At 33.0% G+C, this 16,779-nt stretch overlaps 1 protein-coding gene and 1 long non-coding RNA gene across 16 annotated transcripts; one reads left to right on the forward strand and one right to left on the reverse strand.

The window, feature by feature from the left end:
- The first annotated feature begins 956 nt into the window (after window positions 1-956).
- LOC127741477 (uncharacterized) lies at window positions 957-2,097 on the forward strand. Its single transcript, XR_008002638.1, has 3 exons — window positions 957-1,094; window positions 1,469-1,533; window positions 1,618-2,097. It is a non-coding gene; the product is annotated as an uncharacterized LOC127741477 (long non-coding RNA).
- A 1,064-nt stretch (window positions 2,098-3,161) lies between these two features.
- On the reverse strand, window positions 3,162-8,431 carry LOC107467626 (extensin-2). 15 transcript variants are annotated; one of them, XM_052253998.1, is made up of 5 exons: window positions 6,756-8,431; window positions 5,533-6,060; window positions 5,071-5,100; window positions 3,662-4,830; window positions 3,162-3,573 (listed from the first exon to the last, which is right to left on the reverse strand). In XM_052253998.1, the coding sequence occupies exons 1-4, from the start codon at window positions 8,284-8,286 to the stop codon at window positions 3,698-3,700; spliced, it is 3,222 nt and encodes a 1,073-aa protein (XP_052109958.1). In that variant the 5' UTR covers window positions 8,287-8,431; the 3' UTR covers window positions 3,162-3,573; window positions 3,662-3,697. The 15 variants fall into 15 exon arrangements, with proteins under 15 accessions (XP_052109958.1, XP_052109954.1, XP_052109952.1 ...); XM_052253994.1 differs by lacking the exon at window positions 5,071-5,100 and adding an exon at window positions 4,933-4,956 and having other exon boundaries at window positions 3,662-4,836; window positions 5,101-6,060; XM_052253992.1 differs by having other exon boundaries at window positions 3,662-3,819; window positions 3,868-3,888; window positions 4,033-6,060.
- Window positions 8,432-16,779: the final 8,348 nt, after the last annotated feature.

A 16,779-nucleotide genomic window follows, 5' to 3' on the forward strand; every position in this document is an offset into this window, starting at 1 on the left:
ATTATTGACCAATGAATTGCTGCATGCACAAGATAGAATTCGAACTCTTGACACTTGTTTAAGCGGACGAGTGAGTTGACCACTCGATCAAGTGGGTTGAATTTTGTTTTTATTGAGTTGTGCCTATGGATATTATAGAAGTAAAAGGGCCAATCTTTTTTTAGAGTGAATACCCCATCCGGCCCCTGACAATTATCTCGAAAGGACAACGAGGCCCTCAAGAAAAAAAAACACCCAATCCGGCCCCCAATAATTTTTTTTGGGACTGATTAGCCCTTGTGCCAAAAAAAACAACATTAATTTTTTTTTGGTACAGGGGCCTCGTTGTCCTTTCGAGGTAATTGTCAGGGGTCGGATTGGAGTTTTTTTTTTGTTAGGGGCCGGATTGAGATTTCTTTTTGTCAGGGACCTCGTTGTCTTTCGAGGTAATTGTTAGGGGCTGATTTGGGTTTTTCTCCTTTTTTTACAACAAATTACCAATTTCTGTATAGTTGGGTTGTGTCATGAAAACTTGTTTATCGGGCTGCAACTTGCTGCGGTCCAAAAAAACCGTAAAGGATTAATTTTTATTCTAATTATTCTTTTTTAATTATGAAAACCAAATTTTTTAATTTATTTTTAAATAAATATTAAAATCCTATCAATTGTTTATTTTCATAAAAATAATAAAAAATTATAAAATTATCTGAATTTATTATTTTTAATCATCGTTAGTTATTAATATTTAAAATTATAAAATAAAATATATTATTAAATTATTAAATTAAAGAAACTAAATTAAAGGAATGGAATTAATATTTAACTGATCTAAAAATAATAAATTATGATAATCACTTAGTATTTTTAGTAAATTTTTTTTAGTTAGATTATGGGGAGAAAATTTAAATTCAAAACAAATAAGTACTTTCTTTCTTCTCCTTTTATTTATTTATCTTTTTAGTTTTTACCTTAACGTTCTGAGTTCTAAGTTCTAAATTCTAACACGCTAATCCAAAAGCACACTTGATAATTGATACTGTGACAGTATGGAGAAGAAGAAGCAGAACGAGATTTGCAGAATGAAAGCGCCTTCCTCTGTTCATTCTACTCCGCAGGTAGCTTTAACACTTCACAACGTTCTTTCTGTTTTAGGTTTCCTTTCGTTTCAGCTATTCACATTCACCAGCTTATTCGTATGATCATTATTATGGGATTCGCATTATGCGTGGCAATGGCATTAGGTATTTCTAGTTTATGCTGATTGAACTATTTACTAAGATTGAGATATCATTTTCGGATCTTCACATTGAGTTGAGGTATCATTTGTATAAATTTGAATTTGTTCGGGTAATTGAAGTTCAAACCCTTTGTATCATTCATAGGATTTTGAGTAATTCGTTATATTGCTTTGTTTCTATCTAAATTGCATATTCTTAATGAGGACAGTATATATGTAAAAGTGTAAAGAGTTTGTCACATTGATTTACAGTAGCAAAGCCACAACAGTGTGAATCCGTGACAAAACTCAGTGGGAGGAGAAGGTGAAGGTTTAAGGTTAGTATTTCAATATTATTAACTAAGTTTTGGTCATTACTGCATTTGTTCCTGAATAATTGCTCATATCTCTCTGCCATTCAGAAAAGTAATGAGTACTTGCTTGCTCGAGATGCATGCCAAGGTGCAAGTTTCTACATTTGGCCATGCAGTTTCTTGAAGCTGTTCACCAGACAAGGTTCATTTTTTTATAACCCTTGTATATATACTATCTTCCGGTTAGATGTTCATATTGTCTCAAGTTACCATGTTTTTGCATTGTGTCTTCCTGAAACTGAAGTTGCAATTATCATTTCATTGTTTTGTGTCAGTGAAAAATGTTGGTATTGATGTAATATTAAGCACACACTATTGAATAACTTACTTCAAAAATTTCTATTTTACTGATTCAGTTGTTAAAAGCATAATACAATAGACAAGAAAGCTTTCTAAATCTGAATAACAAAACAAGCATCGAAGAGGAATACAAAAGAAATTCCAGCACTAAATTAATAACCATCCATACAAAAGGTTAACAAATAGAATGCAGACTTTCAAAGAAAGGCCTTAGTTCAACTTGAGGGAAGAACCCAAGAAGCTCATAACCAATCTTCTAATTATCCTAGAAGGCTCATCCCCAAGTACCAATAGAAAAACACCAGCTTCAAAGGATCATTGCCATTCACCACCATCTTACTTTTGGTTCTAAGAGAAGCATCAGACAAAAGTAGAGAGAAAGAAAGTGTGAGTTAACACACAAGTGATTAAATAATGGAATGAGTGAATATTTTTCATTTTATACTTCTGTGATCTATCTATCCATCAAAAAAGTTAAAGTTAGAAGTTAAGAATTTATATTATAATGCATTTCTGTACAAAACATTGAAATAACAATAGTTTAAGTATACAAATTATTTTTGGGGTAATATTTAGGTTAAATATATATAATTCTATAGGGTCTATAGATCATTTTGTTTTAGAAATAACAAATAAGTATTCATAAAGTTCTATACAAAACAAAAGGACTCCAAGTGTTAATGATGACCAATTAACTAAACCTCTTTACAATCATCACCTGATGCAGCATGGCTGTTCTCTCTATTTTTTCACTCTAAGAAATATAGACTATTGAGAATAGAGCAGCTTCTAGTCATTGAAATGCCTAATTTTCTTATAGATAGCAAATCAGATTTCAAACCTTTTCTATCCATGCCCCTCCTCTTTTATAATGAAGTTGTCACTTTTAATTTCTACTAGTTGATTGGTTGCTGGAACACCTTTTGTTGCAAGATACACAAAGTAATGATTATTAAGTATTTGTATTGATTAGCTGGCTCCAACCATACTTCCAAACTAGAAAATTAAAGGCAAAAAATAAAAAATAAAAAAGAAGAAACTGCAAGAAGGCAACCGAGGGTCAATGAGTAATTCTGCCAATGATCCAACTTCAAAGTTGTCGTCCTGTGCTATTTTAGGAGGAGAAAACAGAACAACTGATAATTAAGCTGATTGTTGTTTGTGAGGAATGTGAACCATGCATCTTCTGTCTTTTTTCTTTTGGACTTCTTTTATGTTTTACTTGTGTTATTTGAACTCCTTTTATATATAATATATGCTGCTTGTTGTGCTAACATGAAATAATATGGACATAAATTGAATGTGCTTCTTTATTGCTAGTACTCTTATTGCAAACACAGCAACGAACATGGTAGAATACAAAAATGCCACAATTAATATAAAGGCAATCAAACATGGCCATAATAGACTATGCACAAATAAATTAAAGATATTACTAAAAGCGGACTGTACTCCTCAATTTCACTTGGCATTTACATTTAAAATCATGCTTCCTCATTTTGATTTCTCTCTCACTGGAACACAATAAGACCAGGACGTGCAAGATGGCCACCAAAGAAACAGAAGCAATCTCATTTGAGTCATAAAGGTTGTTGCTTAGAGATGATTTTTCCAGACTTTTATTTAAAGAAATTGAACAGGAAGCTAGATGTTTCACTTTGCTCCAAATGGAGCTTGCCTTTATTTCTTGATGAAAACTAGAACCTGGAAAGAAAAAAAGAGTTTTGGGTTACTAACACATTTATGCTTTTGAGATATACATAAAAGAACTAAGATAAGATTATTAACTTACGTGATTTATTACAATTGTTGCATCTACATTCTGAGCTTACTTGTATATAGGTGGTGGTGGGGAAGCGTAGATGTAAACTGGTGGTGGGGGAGGTGATTTGTAGATGTATTTGGGAGCAGGTGCTGGCGAGGGAGGAGGTGGTGATGTATAGTGGTATGGTGGTGGAGGAGACGGTGAAGGTGGAGGTGGGCTCACGTAGTGGTAAGGTGGTGGTGGAGATGGTGAAGGTGGAGGGGGGCTCACGTAGTGATATGAAGGTGGTGGAGACGACGTTGGGGGTGGAGGGGATTTGTAGACATATGTGGGAGCAGGAGCTGGTGATGGAGGAGGTGGTGATGTGTAGTGGTATGGTGGGGGAGGAGATGGTGAAGGTGGAGGAGGGCTCACGTAGTGGTAAGGTGGTGGTGGAGACGTTGGGGGTGGAGGGGATTGGTAGTAATAGGGAGGATGAGGAGTGGGAGATGGTGGAGGAGGACTTTGATAGTGATAAGGAGGTGGGGGAGATTGGTAATAGTAAGTGGGTGGAGGGGATGGGGATGGTGGTGGAGGTGACTTGTAATAGTAGGGAGGTGGTGGAGATGGTGATGGTGGTGGTGGAGATTGGTAGTAGTAAGGAGGGTGTGGATGTGGTAGCTTTTTAGGTGGAGGCGGCGATTGATAATAGTAGGGAGGAGGTGGTGATGGTGATGGTGGTGGTGGAGATTTATAGTAGTAGGGAGGGGGAGGGGATGGCGATGGTGGAGGTGGTGACTTATAGTAGTATGGAGGGTGTGGTAATTCTTTAGGTGGAGGAGGAGATTTGTAATAATAAGGTGGGGGAGGAGATGGTGATGGTGGGGGTGGTGACTTATAATAGTAAGGAGGGTGTGGCAATTCTTTAGGTGGTGGTGGAGATTTATAATAGTATGGAGGAGGAGGTGATGGAGATGGTGGGGGAGGACTCTTATAGTAGTAAGGAGGAGGGGGAGATGGTGATGGTGGAGGAGGAGAATGGTAATAATAAGGTGGTGGGGGTGATGGTGATGGTGGAGGTGGAGATTGGTAATAGTATGGAGGTTTAAGCACCGGTGACGGAGGAGGTGGGGATTGGTAGTAGTAAGGAGGCTTGGGTTTAGGTGAAGGTGGAGGTGGGGATTGGTAATAGTACGGAGGCTTGGGTTTTGGTGAAGGTGGCGGTGGAGATTGATAGTAGTATGGAGGCTTAGGTACCGGTGATGGTGGAGGCGGAGATTGGTAATAGTACGGAGGCTTTGTTACTGGTGATGGTGGAGGTGGAGATTGGTAGTAGTATGGAGGTTTAGGTACCGGTGATGGTGGAGGCGGAGATTGGTAGTAGTACGGAGGCTTGGGTACTGGCAATGGTGGAGGTGGGGATTGGTAATAGTACGGAGGCTTTGGTTTTGGTGAAGGTGGTGGTGGGGATTGGTAATAGTACGGAGGCTTGGGTACTGGTGATGGGGGTGGTGGAGATTGATAGTAGTATGGAGGCTTAGGTACTGGCGATGGAGGAGGTGGGGATTGGTAGTAGTATGGAGGCTTGGGTTTTGGTGATGGTGGAGGTGGTGATTGGTAGTAGTATGGAGGTTTGGGTACCGGTGATGGTGGAGGTGGAGATTGGTAGTAGTAAGGTGGCTTTACTACTGGTGTTGGTGGAGGTGGAGATTGGTAGTAGTATGGAGGCTTGGGTTTAGGTGAAGGTGGAGGTGGGGATTGGTAGTAGTATGGAGGCTTGGGTTTTGGTGATGGTGGAGGTGGTGATTGGTAGTAGTATGGAGGTTTGGGTACCGGTGATGGTGGAGGTGGAGATTGGTAGTAGTAAGGTGGCTTTACTACTGGTGTTGGTGGAGGTGGAGATTGGTAGTAGTACGGAGGCTTGGGTTTTGGTGAAGGTGGAGGTGGGGATTGGTAGTAATACGGAGGATTGGGTTTTGGTGAAGGTGGTGGTGGGGATTGGTAATAGTACGGAGGAGAATAGTGGTGAACTGGTGGAGGTGGTGACTTGTATACATATGTAGGTGATGGTGGAGGTGGAGACTTGTATATGTAAACCGGTGATGGAGGTGGTGGTGATTTATAGTAGTAGGGAGTTGGTGAAGGCTTGGATTTTTCACATTCTTCAAAATGTTTCTTTGAAGCATAGGCAAATGGCTTAGCTTCAAGCACAACTTCATATTTGTCCTTTGATTTCACCTTCAAGTCGGTTCCTTCGTTTAGCTTAGTGGGTATGTTGAAGGGTGAGTTCTTAGGTGGAGCATGTAACCTAGCCTTGCACACCGTGGAGCCATATTTAGCATAATCAAAGTCCTTAACTGTAATGCTATACTTTCCGTTGCTCTTAGTTTCCCCGTAAGCCTTGATGATGTGTCTGCCTGCTTTGCATTTGACCTCCACAACAGCACCTGATCCATAATTGAAATATTACAATGAGCAAACAATAATACGACAAGATATCATAAATCCACCAAAGATATTATATTGGAGCAAATTATAAAAAGAATCTCGAGTTAAAATATCCTTTTCATGTTTATTTATGAAGAAAAAGAAAACTATCATTTTCATGTTGAGTGTTGGTATTAATTACATGCTACAACCAGTTTTGAACAAGAAAAGGTTATTTTTTAGTAATGTGACGGTGAGTGTACATTGAGACATTGATTGTATCTTACCTATCAACTGTAACAAAAAGTTCTCCAATTCTATACATTATTAAAAAGTCTAATTGACACTTTACTAATTTAAGCATCAAATATTAATGCATTCATTTTGGTTTTCTTATTAGGTGATTGGTTGAAGATAAATTACGTTAATGCATTCCAACATTTAATTTCTACATGCTCTAGAGTTATCTAATATGATTGGAACTGCAAGCATCACGAAAAGTTTAGCGACAAAATACTGTGAGTACTAATAGCAAATGCTTGTGTAAAATGCAGCACAAGTTCTACTAGACAAAGACATGCATTCTCTAACGAAAAAAAGTGAATGCCAAATGAAGATAATAACGAGCAATGCTCAAAAGCATAAGAATTGATGATTCAATTGTAACAATAATAAGACTTTTGAACTAAAAAATGACGTAGAGAATGTCGTGTACCTTTGAGATGTTTCTTGTTGTGTGACTTTTCAGGATACTCCCAGTCATAGCACTTGTAGCTGTAGACTTTACCCACAACCTTCACAATCAATGGGTGATGGTGGGGATGTGGAGGATACACGACAGGTGGAGGAGGAGAATTATAATAGTATGGAGTGGGTGGTGGTGGAGATTTGTAGTAGTAAGGTGTTGGATGAGGTGGAGATTTTACTGGAGGTGGTGGAGAGTTATAGTAGTAAGGGGGGTGAGGTTTAGGAGATGGAGGAGGAGGAGATTTATAGTAGTAAGGTGGTGGAGGAGACGGTGAAGGAGGTGGTGGAGAATTATAATAGTAAGGTGGAGGAGGTGAAGGAGATGGGGGAGGAGGAGAGTTGTAGTAGTAAGGTGGATGGGGTACAGGAGATGGTGGTGGAGGAGATTTATAATAGTAAGGCTTTGGAGATGGAGACTTTACTGGTGGTGGTGGAGACTCGTAATAATAAGGTGGTGGAGGAGATGGTGAAGGTGGTGGGGGAGATTTATAGTAGTAAGGAGGTGGAGGAGGAGAGCTGTAATAGTAGGGTGGAGATTTGTGTTCATATGGTGGTGGAGGAGGAGGTGACTTGTACACATAAGGAGGAGACTTATGCTCGTATGGTGGTGGAGGTGGTGGTGATTTATATACATATGGGGGTGGTGGTGATGGTGAAGGAGGAGGGGGTGACTTATATACGTAAGGTGGAGACTTGTGCTCATATGGTGGTGGGGGAGGTGACTTGTACACATAAGGAGGAGACTTATGCTCATATGGTGGTGGTGGAGGTGGTGATTTGTATATGTAAGGAGGTGGTGGTGATGGTGATGGTGGAGGTGGTGACTTGTACTCGTAGGGAGGAGCCTTGTGTTCATATGGTGGTGGAGGTGGTGACTTGTATACGTATGGAGGTGGTGGTGACTTGTACTCATAAGGAGGAGCCTTGTGCTCATGCGGTGGTGGAGGTGGTGATTTATACTCATAAGGAGGTGGTGGTGATGGTGATGGTGGGGGTGGTGAATTATACTCGTACGGAGGAGCCTTGTGCTCATGTGGTGGGGGAGGTGGTGATTTATACTCATAAGGAGGTGGTGGTGATGGTGATGGTGGGGGTGGTGACTTATACTCGTACGGAGGAGCCTTGTGCTCATGTGGTGGGGGAGGTGGTGATTTATACTCATAAGGTGGTGGAGGTGATGGTGATGGCGGAGGGGGTGACTTATACTCGTACGGAGGAGCCTTGTGCTCATGTGGTGGTGGAGGTGGTGATTTATACTCATAAGGAGGTGGCTTGTGCTCAATTGGTGGAGGAGGTGGTGACTTGTATTCATAAGGAGGTGGCGGTGAAGCAGTTGGTGGAGGAGGTGAAATGTACTCATAAGGTGGTGGTGGAGAGTAGTAAGGGTAACCGTCAGCAGTAACGGAAACCACAGTAGTAGAAATGAAGAGAGTGGCTAATGCCATGGCCAATTGTGGCCAAAGCTGACCCCTTGCGGGGTCTCTGCCCCTAGCAGTCATGGGTGGAAAGGAAAGAGCTGGCCTCCTCCGGCCAATGCTTCTGATCAGAACCTTACCACTAGTGTTTTCTTTCTCCTATTGGGAGAAGTGGGGGGTGGGTGGGAGAATAGTTGTATTGTTGTGTAGTGTTAGTGGTGACTGAGAAAAGCTGCATGAAATACTTGGTTACTTATAATGGGAGTGAGTCGTTAGAAGGGAGCTGTCATAGAGAGGGACGAATTCAAATCAATCTAATTTGATTTTATTTTCTTAAATTAAGTTCCCCCCAGCTGGCCTTGTGACCTTTTTTTCAATTGCAAAAACTCTGTCCTATTTGTTCATTATAATATAAATGAGCATCTTCTGGTGTAGTATGGTGTTAAGTATTAACACCAATTTACACAACCATACCATTCTTTTTTGTTTTTCTTTTAATCATTATTCCACCCTTGCCTGAACTGTTGAGTAGTAGTTGCCTATCTTGACGAAAAAGAAACTCCAAAATGCTTTTTACATCTTTCTCTTTCTCTATTTCTTTTCTGTTATTTTCTCTCAGGGAAAGTAAAGTAATCACTATGCATTTTGCATCATGCACCTTGGATCCTTTGAGTGAGTCACTATTATTTTTTTTCATTTCATCACATCCCTTGGATCAAGGGTGATTGGTGAAGATATAGATATTTGACTATTTTGTTATTTCTTTATGCACGTTTTGAACAGAAGCCATTGGCATGGTATGATATAAGGAATAATCCAAACCAAATATATATATAATTCATATATATATATAACAGTACTTCTTTCATTGTATTTTCTATCATGTACATGTAGAAAAATATCAAATAGTATAATATGCATCATTATACACTTTTTTTATTTATATTTTAAGAATTCAATTTTGGATTTATTCACCTAATACGTTTACTTAAAATAGGGATAGAGAAGGAGACACAATGAGAAGTTGCCATGAGGGGAGTGCAAGATTATTTTTGTTTGCACTTTTCTTTTTTTTTTCTTTTTCTATTTTTGTGATTCTCTTTATCAAATTTTATATTCCCACCCATGTGATTTCGAAATAATGTGATTGACAAGTGTTTTTCATTTTTCAACCCCCACTAAGGTACACATTGCAGCTTTTGCTACCCAAATTCATATGAAAGAAATTAAGCAAAAGCTTGAAATTATAATCAGGCAAAATAATTATCTGGTCTATAATTTTCATTTTTGTGAAATGAGAAGTGATCATTGCAGTTCTCTTCGACCCTGCACTTTATTTTTATGTCGTAAACCTCGGGAAAGCGACATTTTTGAAACAATGTCTCTGGACCCATTTGTGATCATAAGTATTAACCTATGCTCTGTTTTTTCTTAATTATTATTATTACCACAAAAAGGAATATACTAGTATAATAATTATTAAAGTTTTCTTAATGCTTCTCTGTTTGGTTGCATGTAAAATTTCTGAACACTCAGACTTAGTAGAAATAGGAAGTCTGAGTTCTTAAAAATCTAGTGTTGGGTTTGTATCATATCAGGATCAGAGTGCAATCATTTCAGTAACCACAGAAAGAATCAAACTATCACAAAATATAAAACGTGCACTTACTTGAACTATTCCAATGCTGAATAATTGAACTGGTTTAGGCATGACAAAAATACACATTAAGTTGTTAAATTCTCATAATTACGTGTAATTGAGTAAATTATACTGTATTATGTTTTGTTGTGTTATGTTTTAAGTATTTAATTTGTCCCTTGATATGTTCCTAACTAATCTAATGAAATCACTATTATACTTGGGTTTCTTTGCCGAATAATGCACCGTTTCTAGTGATTGATCAATATCTGCTGGTAACAAAATAAAAAATAAAAAATTATGAGATCAATAAATGAATGAAACGTGCAAACTTTGTGTTTGGTTCTGTTGTTGGATAATATTATAATATAACTGGACAACTAAGCATTTTTTCAATATTATAATATGCTACACTACAACCCCATGAGGAAGAAATCAAGAAGTCACTCAAATCAGGTACATTTCTCTTCTCTATTATATCCTGAACATGTCTAAATTTTATTTGTTGAAGAGTCAAGATTCCTCTACAATCTCCTTTATTTTTTTTTCTTTTGAAAATAGGAACACGGGACCATTGATGATTTGAGCTGGTACATTTTAAAGGGAAACACGGTAATTAACTAACTATTACTTCTTTTTAGTTTTGGTATACCATAAGTTCTATCTAATTACTACTTTTTTCTAAAAGGTAAAATAGCAGTGAAAAATGTAAAATTCAAGCTAATGATTTTTCCTCCTTGGTCAAAAATTACTAGCAAACCTAGTGTGCATGAACTGTGTCCCATGTGAACCTACTACTATTAATAATTCAAAATTTCTAACATATAGCCACCGTGTGCACCTATCTATACACATACATGATACATCTCATCATAATAATGTTTATTACGTTTTATAATAGTCAATGGCGTGTAGTAGAACGTCTCTGAATTGAGGTGTAAATAGAACATAAAATTCGTCACGGTAGTTGAGATTAATAGAAATTAAAATGGGTCCATCTTCTTTATCTAATTAGAGTACTACTTTAATATAGGTTTAGTTAGCATTGTTGGATAATTCGGTTCTGGAATGGAATGTGGTAGCCATAGCATATAGTGGGAGACAGTGAGTTGTTAAGGGAAGAATGATATTATTATAAGATGGAGCAAACGTGAGTTCCTTTTTGATGCTTATAATGTTGGAATGATGGAGTAAAGCAAATGTTTCAGGAACCACTATAATTTATGGTGGATTCACTCAATTCACATTTTCATTATTATTGAATGAGGTAAAAGGATTAGAATTGAGTTGAGTCAGATTAATCTTAAATTCGACTATAAAAATTGAACTTAATTTACGGCTTGATGTATTAACAATTGAGTTTATTCAAATAATATGAATATAATTTATATAAAAAGAATTCAACTATAATTTATGTCTACTACCAAAATCAGATAAAAAAAACTATAAAATTTTATAGCAAAACATTGATATATGTATTGTTCTTTTTTATCATAAGTAATTTAATTAGATTTATTATCCATTCAACCTATAATAAAATAAACAAAAATATTTAGATATGACAAAAATAAAAAATAATACACTCTCGTATATTTAACAAACATAAATATTATAATTGTGTGTTGTGTAAAATTATATATTATTATTAATTAAAAATATAAAATACATAGTATATTTATTAATATAAATAATCATAATAATAATAATAATATATAATTACAACTTTATATGCATGTATAATTGACTCGGTTCACAAATCATAAATTCAGCTTACCCAAACTCTCAAGTGTGACTCATTTAATATCTGAGTTCTAATTCAAACTCAAATTTAACTCACTAAGTTCATAAACTTGGCTTACAGAATTGTTAAATAATCGAATTCAAATTGGCTCTGCTTCCAACCCTAATCACTTATTTTGTCTTGTATATTGAGTTAATTTATATATCTTTAGTATCGGATAATAAGCTGTCTAGTGTACAATACAAAATAAGTACAATTATTAATTTTATTTGGTTGTATATGGTATCTTTCAGCCCAAAAGATTAAGTACTAATCCGTTGCGGATTGAAATTCATTTAAAAATTTGTTGCTGGCTAATGAATTGCTGCATACATAAGGCAAGATTTGAACCCAACACTTATTTAAGTAGACGAGTGATAACCAACCACTCGACCAAACCAAGTAACAATTATTAATTATTACTTGCTGGTTATGTCAAAGGCTATAAAAAGTAGCTTGTGGAGAACCTCGGAGTGAATTAGTGTGTGTTTGGATTTATGTTGGACAAATTGGAGTTTGAATGGAAGTGATTTTGTAGAATTAATTTTGGGTATAAGTGAGTTTGTGCCAACATGATTTATGTTTGGCAATTTTTACTAAAATTGATTTTGATAATATTTATATTGTTTGAATAATATTAGTTAAAATCTAATCTTTTTTTATAATAAAAATTAATATTTATTTATTAAAAAAAATAATATATAAAATAACATATTTTAGTATTCTTAATAATTTTATTTTTATTATTATTTTAAGTTCTAATTTTTTATAAGTTATATTTTTATTATAATTTATAACTAATTTTTTATTTAATTTATTATTTTTAATAAGAACAATAATACATATTATAAAAAATTAAAATAGTAAACAGTGCATAAAAATTAAAATAATTATTTTAATATTCTCAGTATTATTTAAAAAAATTATAAAAAAAACCAATAATAACTAGCAACAACCTAAACGTGCGTTAAGTAAACGCAGAAGCTATAATTTCTTACTTCTAGTAAACGAGTTTTTGGGATGTAGAATCACGCTGGCATTCAAAGAAAAAAAAGTTGCCAAACATCAAAAAACAGCGTTCAAAGCACTGAAACGCACTTTTATCCTCTTCAACATGTTTCACAAACACACCCTTAGTTTTGGTCCTCAAATTCTCACGTTTAGGTGTAGTGGCGGTAATGCTGCCCCACAACCGGGACAGGTTGTTAGTTGCTTGTTACCATTTTTGCAGATTCAAGCTATCTTTATCTTAACCATTCATCTCATGGACCGCACTATATGTTTCTTTAGACATACATTCTTACTTAATTAGTCTTTGTGTTTTTCAAAGATCTTTAGAGGAAAATAACTACGAAAATAGTAGGCGGTAATACTACTTTTAGTAAAAAAAAAAAGTAAAGAATTGTCTAATGTTGATTTAAATACAAGGTAAAATAAGGGGAAAAAAACATAATTAATGATTTATTTCAATAGCATTTGTATTTGCAAAAGAACCATTGACGGAAAAAGTGGAATAGAGGCTTAAAACAGCACTAAGAATAATATCAAGGCTAGAAGACGTAATGATTTTTTTTCCCTTTAAAGGACCCTAAAATAGGTGAAACCGTGAAACATAATAAGTAACTTTATTCTGTCTTTAATTATTATAAATGCTTGGAAAGAAAAGCCAACATGTGCATGGCCAAATTCAAAGGGATGTTATTTAGTTGATTCGGCAGATTTATTAAAATATAAAATTAAACTTGTCTGGTTCTAAATAGAAATAAAAAACTCTTTTACTTTAATTTAATTTTCTGATGCAACAGATAAAAAAATTATTCTATCTCTTTTGTTTATATCTAAAATTCTAAAAAAAAAATCATTGATCAAAATTAAAAACAAAATAGTTTAAAATTTTTTATACTTTTTGATTTCAAAATCTTAGCTCATAATTTTACTAAAATAAAAATAGACCAAATTATAATTAGACCTAAAATATTAAAAACAAAATAAAGTAAAAATAACATAAAATCAGCCCTAAAATAAATATTAATAAGGTGATGTATATTTGATTTAACTTGACTAATTAGAGTCTTTAATGTAACTTGAAAATAATAAAACGTTTTATTGTTCATCATAAATGAATGAATGAATAATAATGTTGACTAAAATGGGGGAAAGCTAAAAATACTAAAATAGAGTGAAAAGCAAGCAACGCCACAAAAGGAGATCGATTAGATCAAAATTACCCACTTAATTAATTAATACATTCCGTGAGTTACTCCATCATCAATAAAGCAGATAGATCTTCAAAATTCAAATTGCATTGGAATATTTAAAATTCATTAGAAATTGTTTCAAGGGTGCATGAGGCAAAAAATTCACGTAATTTGAGAATGTTACCGTGAACGGTGAATCTCATTCTTTAAGCACGTGTTGATGGCTGGGGATATTTTTGTATGATATTTACTCCAATAAAAAATTAAAAATATCATCTAACGAAAATTTTTGTTTAAAGATATAATTTATTTATTTGGTCCTATTTTAAATAAAAATAATATTGTTATAACATACTAAAATCAAATCTTATAATTTATTATACAATAATTAAAATAAAATATTTTTATATAAAAATAATTATAAATTTTTTCTTGGAGTATCCACTTTTTGTATAATTCTATCACCCCATTATTATGCATACAATTTGTTCATTCTTTTCGTAGGAGTTGCTTTTATTATTTTTACTGGAATGCTGTGCTTTGTTGAAAGCTAAAAAAAAGGTTGAAATTGATATATTCTCTTTTTCGTTTTTGTTTTTTTAAAACCCACCCCTCTCTTATGTTCTTAATTTAATTAACCTATATTGGTCTATAGTTTCTATTTGCAGTGATGTTAGGCAGATATTTAAAAATAATAATTTAAAATTATTTTACTTAATTTAACATCTATAATTTTATGTATTTAATATTTAAAATGATATATTTATTATATTTAATATTATGTATTTATTTTAAAAAATTAATAACTATAGAATGAGACAACTTTAAATTAATTTGAATGGTCTCTCAAATTAATTTGTTACTTGAAATTTCTAAATTTAGGGATTTTTTGCGTTGTTGACGGTATTTCCTAACTCGATAGACTAAAGACTAATTCATTGGAGATCTGGGCTCCATTTAAGAATCTGTCGCTAGCCAGTGGGTTACTCTATATATAAGCCGGAATTCAAATTCTGACACTTATTTAAGCGGACGAATAAGTTGACCACTCAACCAATCCAAATTGGTTTTTTAAATCTAGGGTTTAATTTTAAAAATTTAATTTTGATGAACTTTCCGTGTAAAATAGTTGTACATGTATATCTATTTACGTAACGTCACGTCAACCAAAATAACTACTTTTTATATTGATCGTAAGAATAATCATTCAAAAAAAGAATGTAATTGTACTACTGTATAAAATATTTTATGCTGTCAATACATCAAAATTAAACTCTAATTTTAAATCCTAAATTTTATTCAATTTAGTACCACTCAAATCATCTAAGTTATTAAATTGGAAACAAATTTATTGTACTGAGTTTATTTATTCAAAAAAAAATTTCTTAACCTATGTCATAAGATAATTTGAATAGCAAAAATCACGGAACTAATTTTCGCTTCACATAACAGTTTCTTTGGATGCTGAAAAGAAAAATCCAAATCACATAGAATTAAATGATGTGTTGTGATGATTATAAACATATAAAAAGGTAGTATGATGATCACATATAGAAAGTCTTTGAAAGGATGAAAACACTGAGCGAATCCACCTTCCTATTTAATTCACCAACTTAAAAAGTACATTAGTGGATGTGATCCTAACAAAGTGTATAAAATCTTTTTATCTTTTACTAATACATCTGGATAAATTATTAGTTTAGTAGTATGTGCTTCTCATTATTTATTTATATTCCTTCTTCCGATGTAAAAGCATTTGACATTTCAAAGAGAAAGACATAACCATTAATACACTACTAATTTTTTAAAGAAAAATATTATACATCTAAATTTTTTTTTAATCAAATTCAATCAACTTAAATAATAAAATTTGAAATAATATTAATTATAATTACTTTTTATTGTATTAAACTAATTTAATTAGACTTAATTAACAATAAAATTTAAATATATAATATTATTTTTTTTAAAAGACTTGCTCATATCAACCAACAACATTAACGTGTGATCCGAATAACAAATAAGAAGAAAAACTCCATCACCACTATTAAAAGGCATTTTTAGTGACTATTCATTTTGTTTTTAATGACAAAAAAATAATTATTAATATATGTATTAGTAATTAGACATTAGTCATTTTATATTTAATCGCTAAAAAATTTCAGTAACAGTACTACAATTATCAATAAAAAAAATTTTAATAGTTACAAAAAATATATAATCATCATTATAAGATATAATATTAATAGAAAATAATAATTACTACAAAACATAAATTTAATAAGACATATATGCTACGTTGGGACAATGAGATAGAAAATACAAAAATATAAAATCTTATTTGCATTGGTATATAAGATATGGATAAAGATATTATTCAGAGACATTGATTAATATATTTTATGTCTACTTTAACAGAAAAATATAAAAATACTGGTAAAATAAAGACACAACTTATATTTTACTTTTTTTATTATTCTTGTTAATTTTTTATAATTATATATTTTTATTATTATATAATTTTTTAAAATTTTTAAATAAAAAATAAAAATAAATTAAATTTTTATAATTTATTTTTATTTATTATCAAACAAAATATAAAAATACTAATTTTTGTATATACATTTTCTTTTTTTAGTATCTTATTTTATTCTGATTTCAAAACTAAATGCAGCCATAATAATCAGTACATTATGCTATTATCACTAAAAATACAATATATATATATCAATTAATAAACAATAAGTTTAAACTCTAAAAAACCTATCACCGCCTATGGAGTGTTTGAGTTTCTTTTTCGGCTTTTTTTGGTCATATGGTTGATTTTTTAATCATCAAACATGTCAAACCCAATCAAACGGAGCAAAAAAGGGTTCAATTAGAGATTAAATTTGAAATTTGGGTCGTCAATTTCAATTTCTATGTTAATGTATGTATAGAATTGGAATTGTAATTATAGG

This window comes from Arachis duranensis, chromosome 9 (genome assembly GCF_000817695.3).
Source record: "Arachis duranensis cultivar V14167 chromosome 9, aradu.V14167.gnm2.J7QH, whole genome shotgun sequence".
NCBI lineage: Eukaryota > Viridiplantae > Streptophyta > Magnoliopsida > Fabales > Fabaceae > Arachis > Arachis duranensis.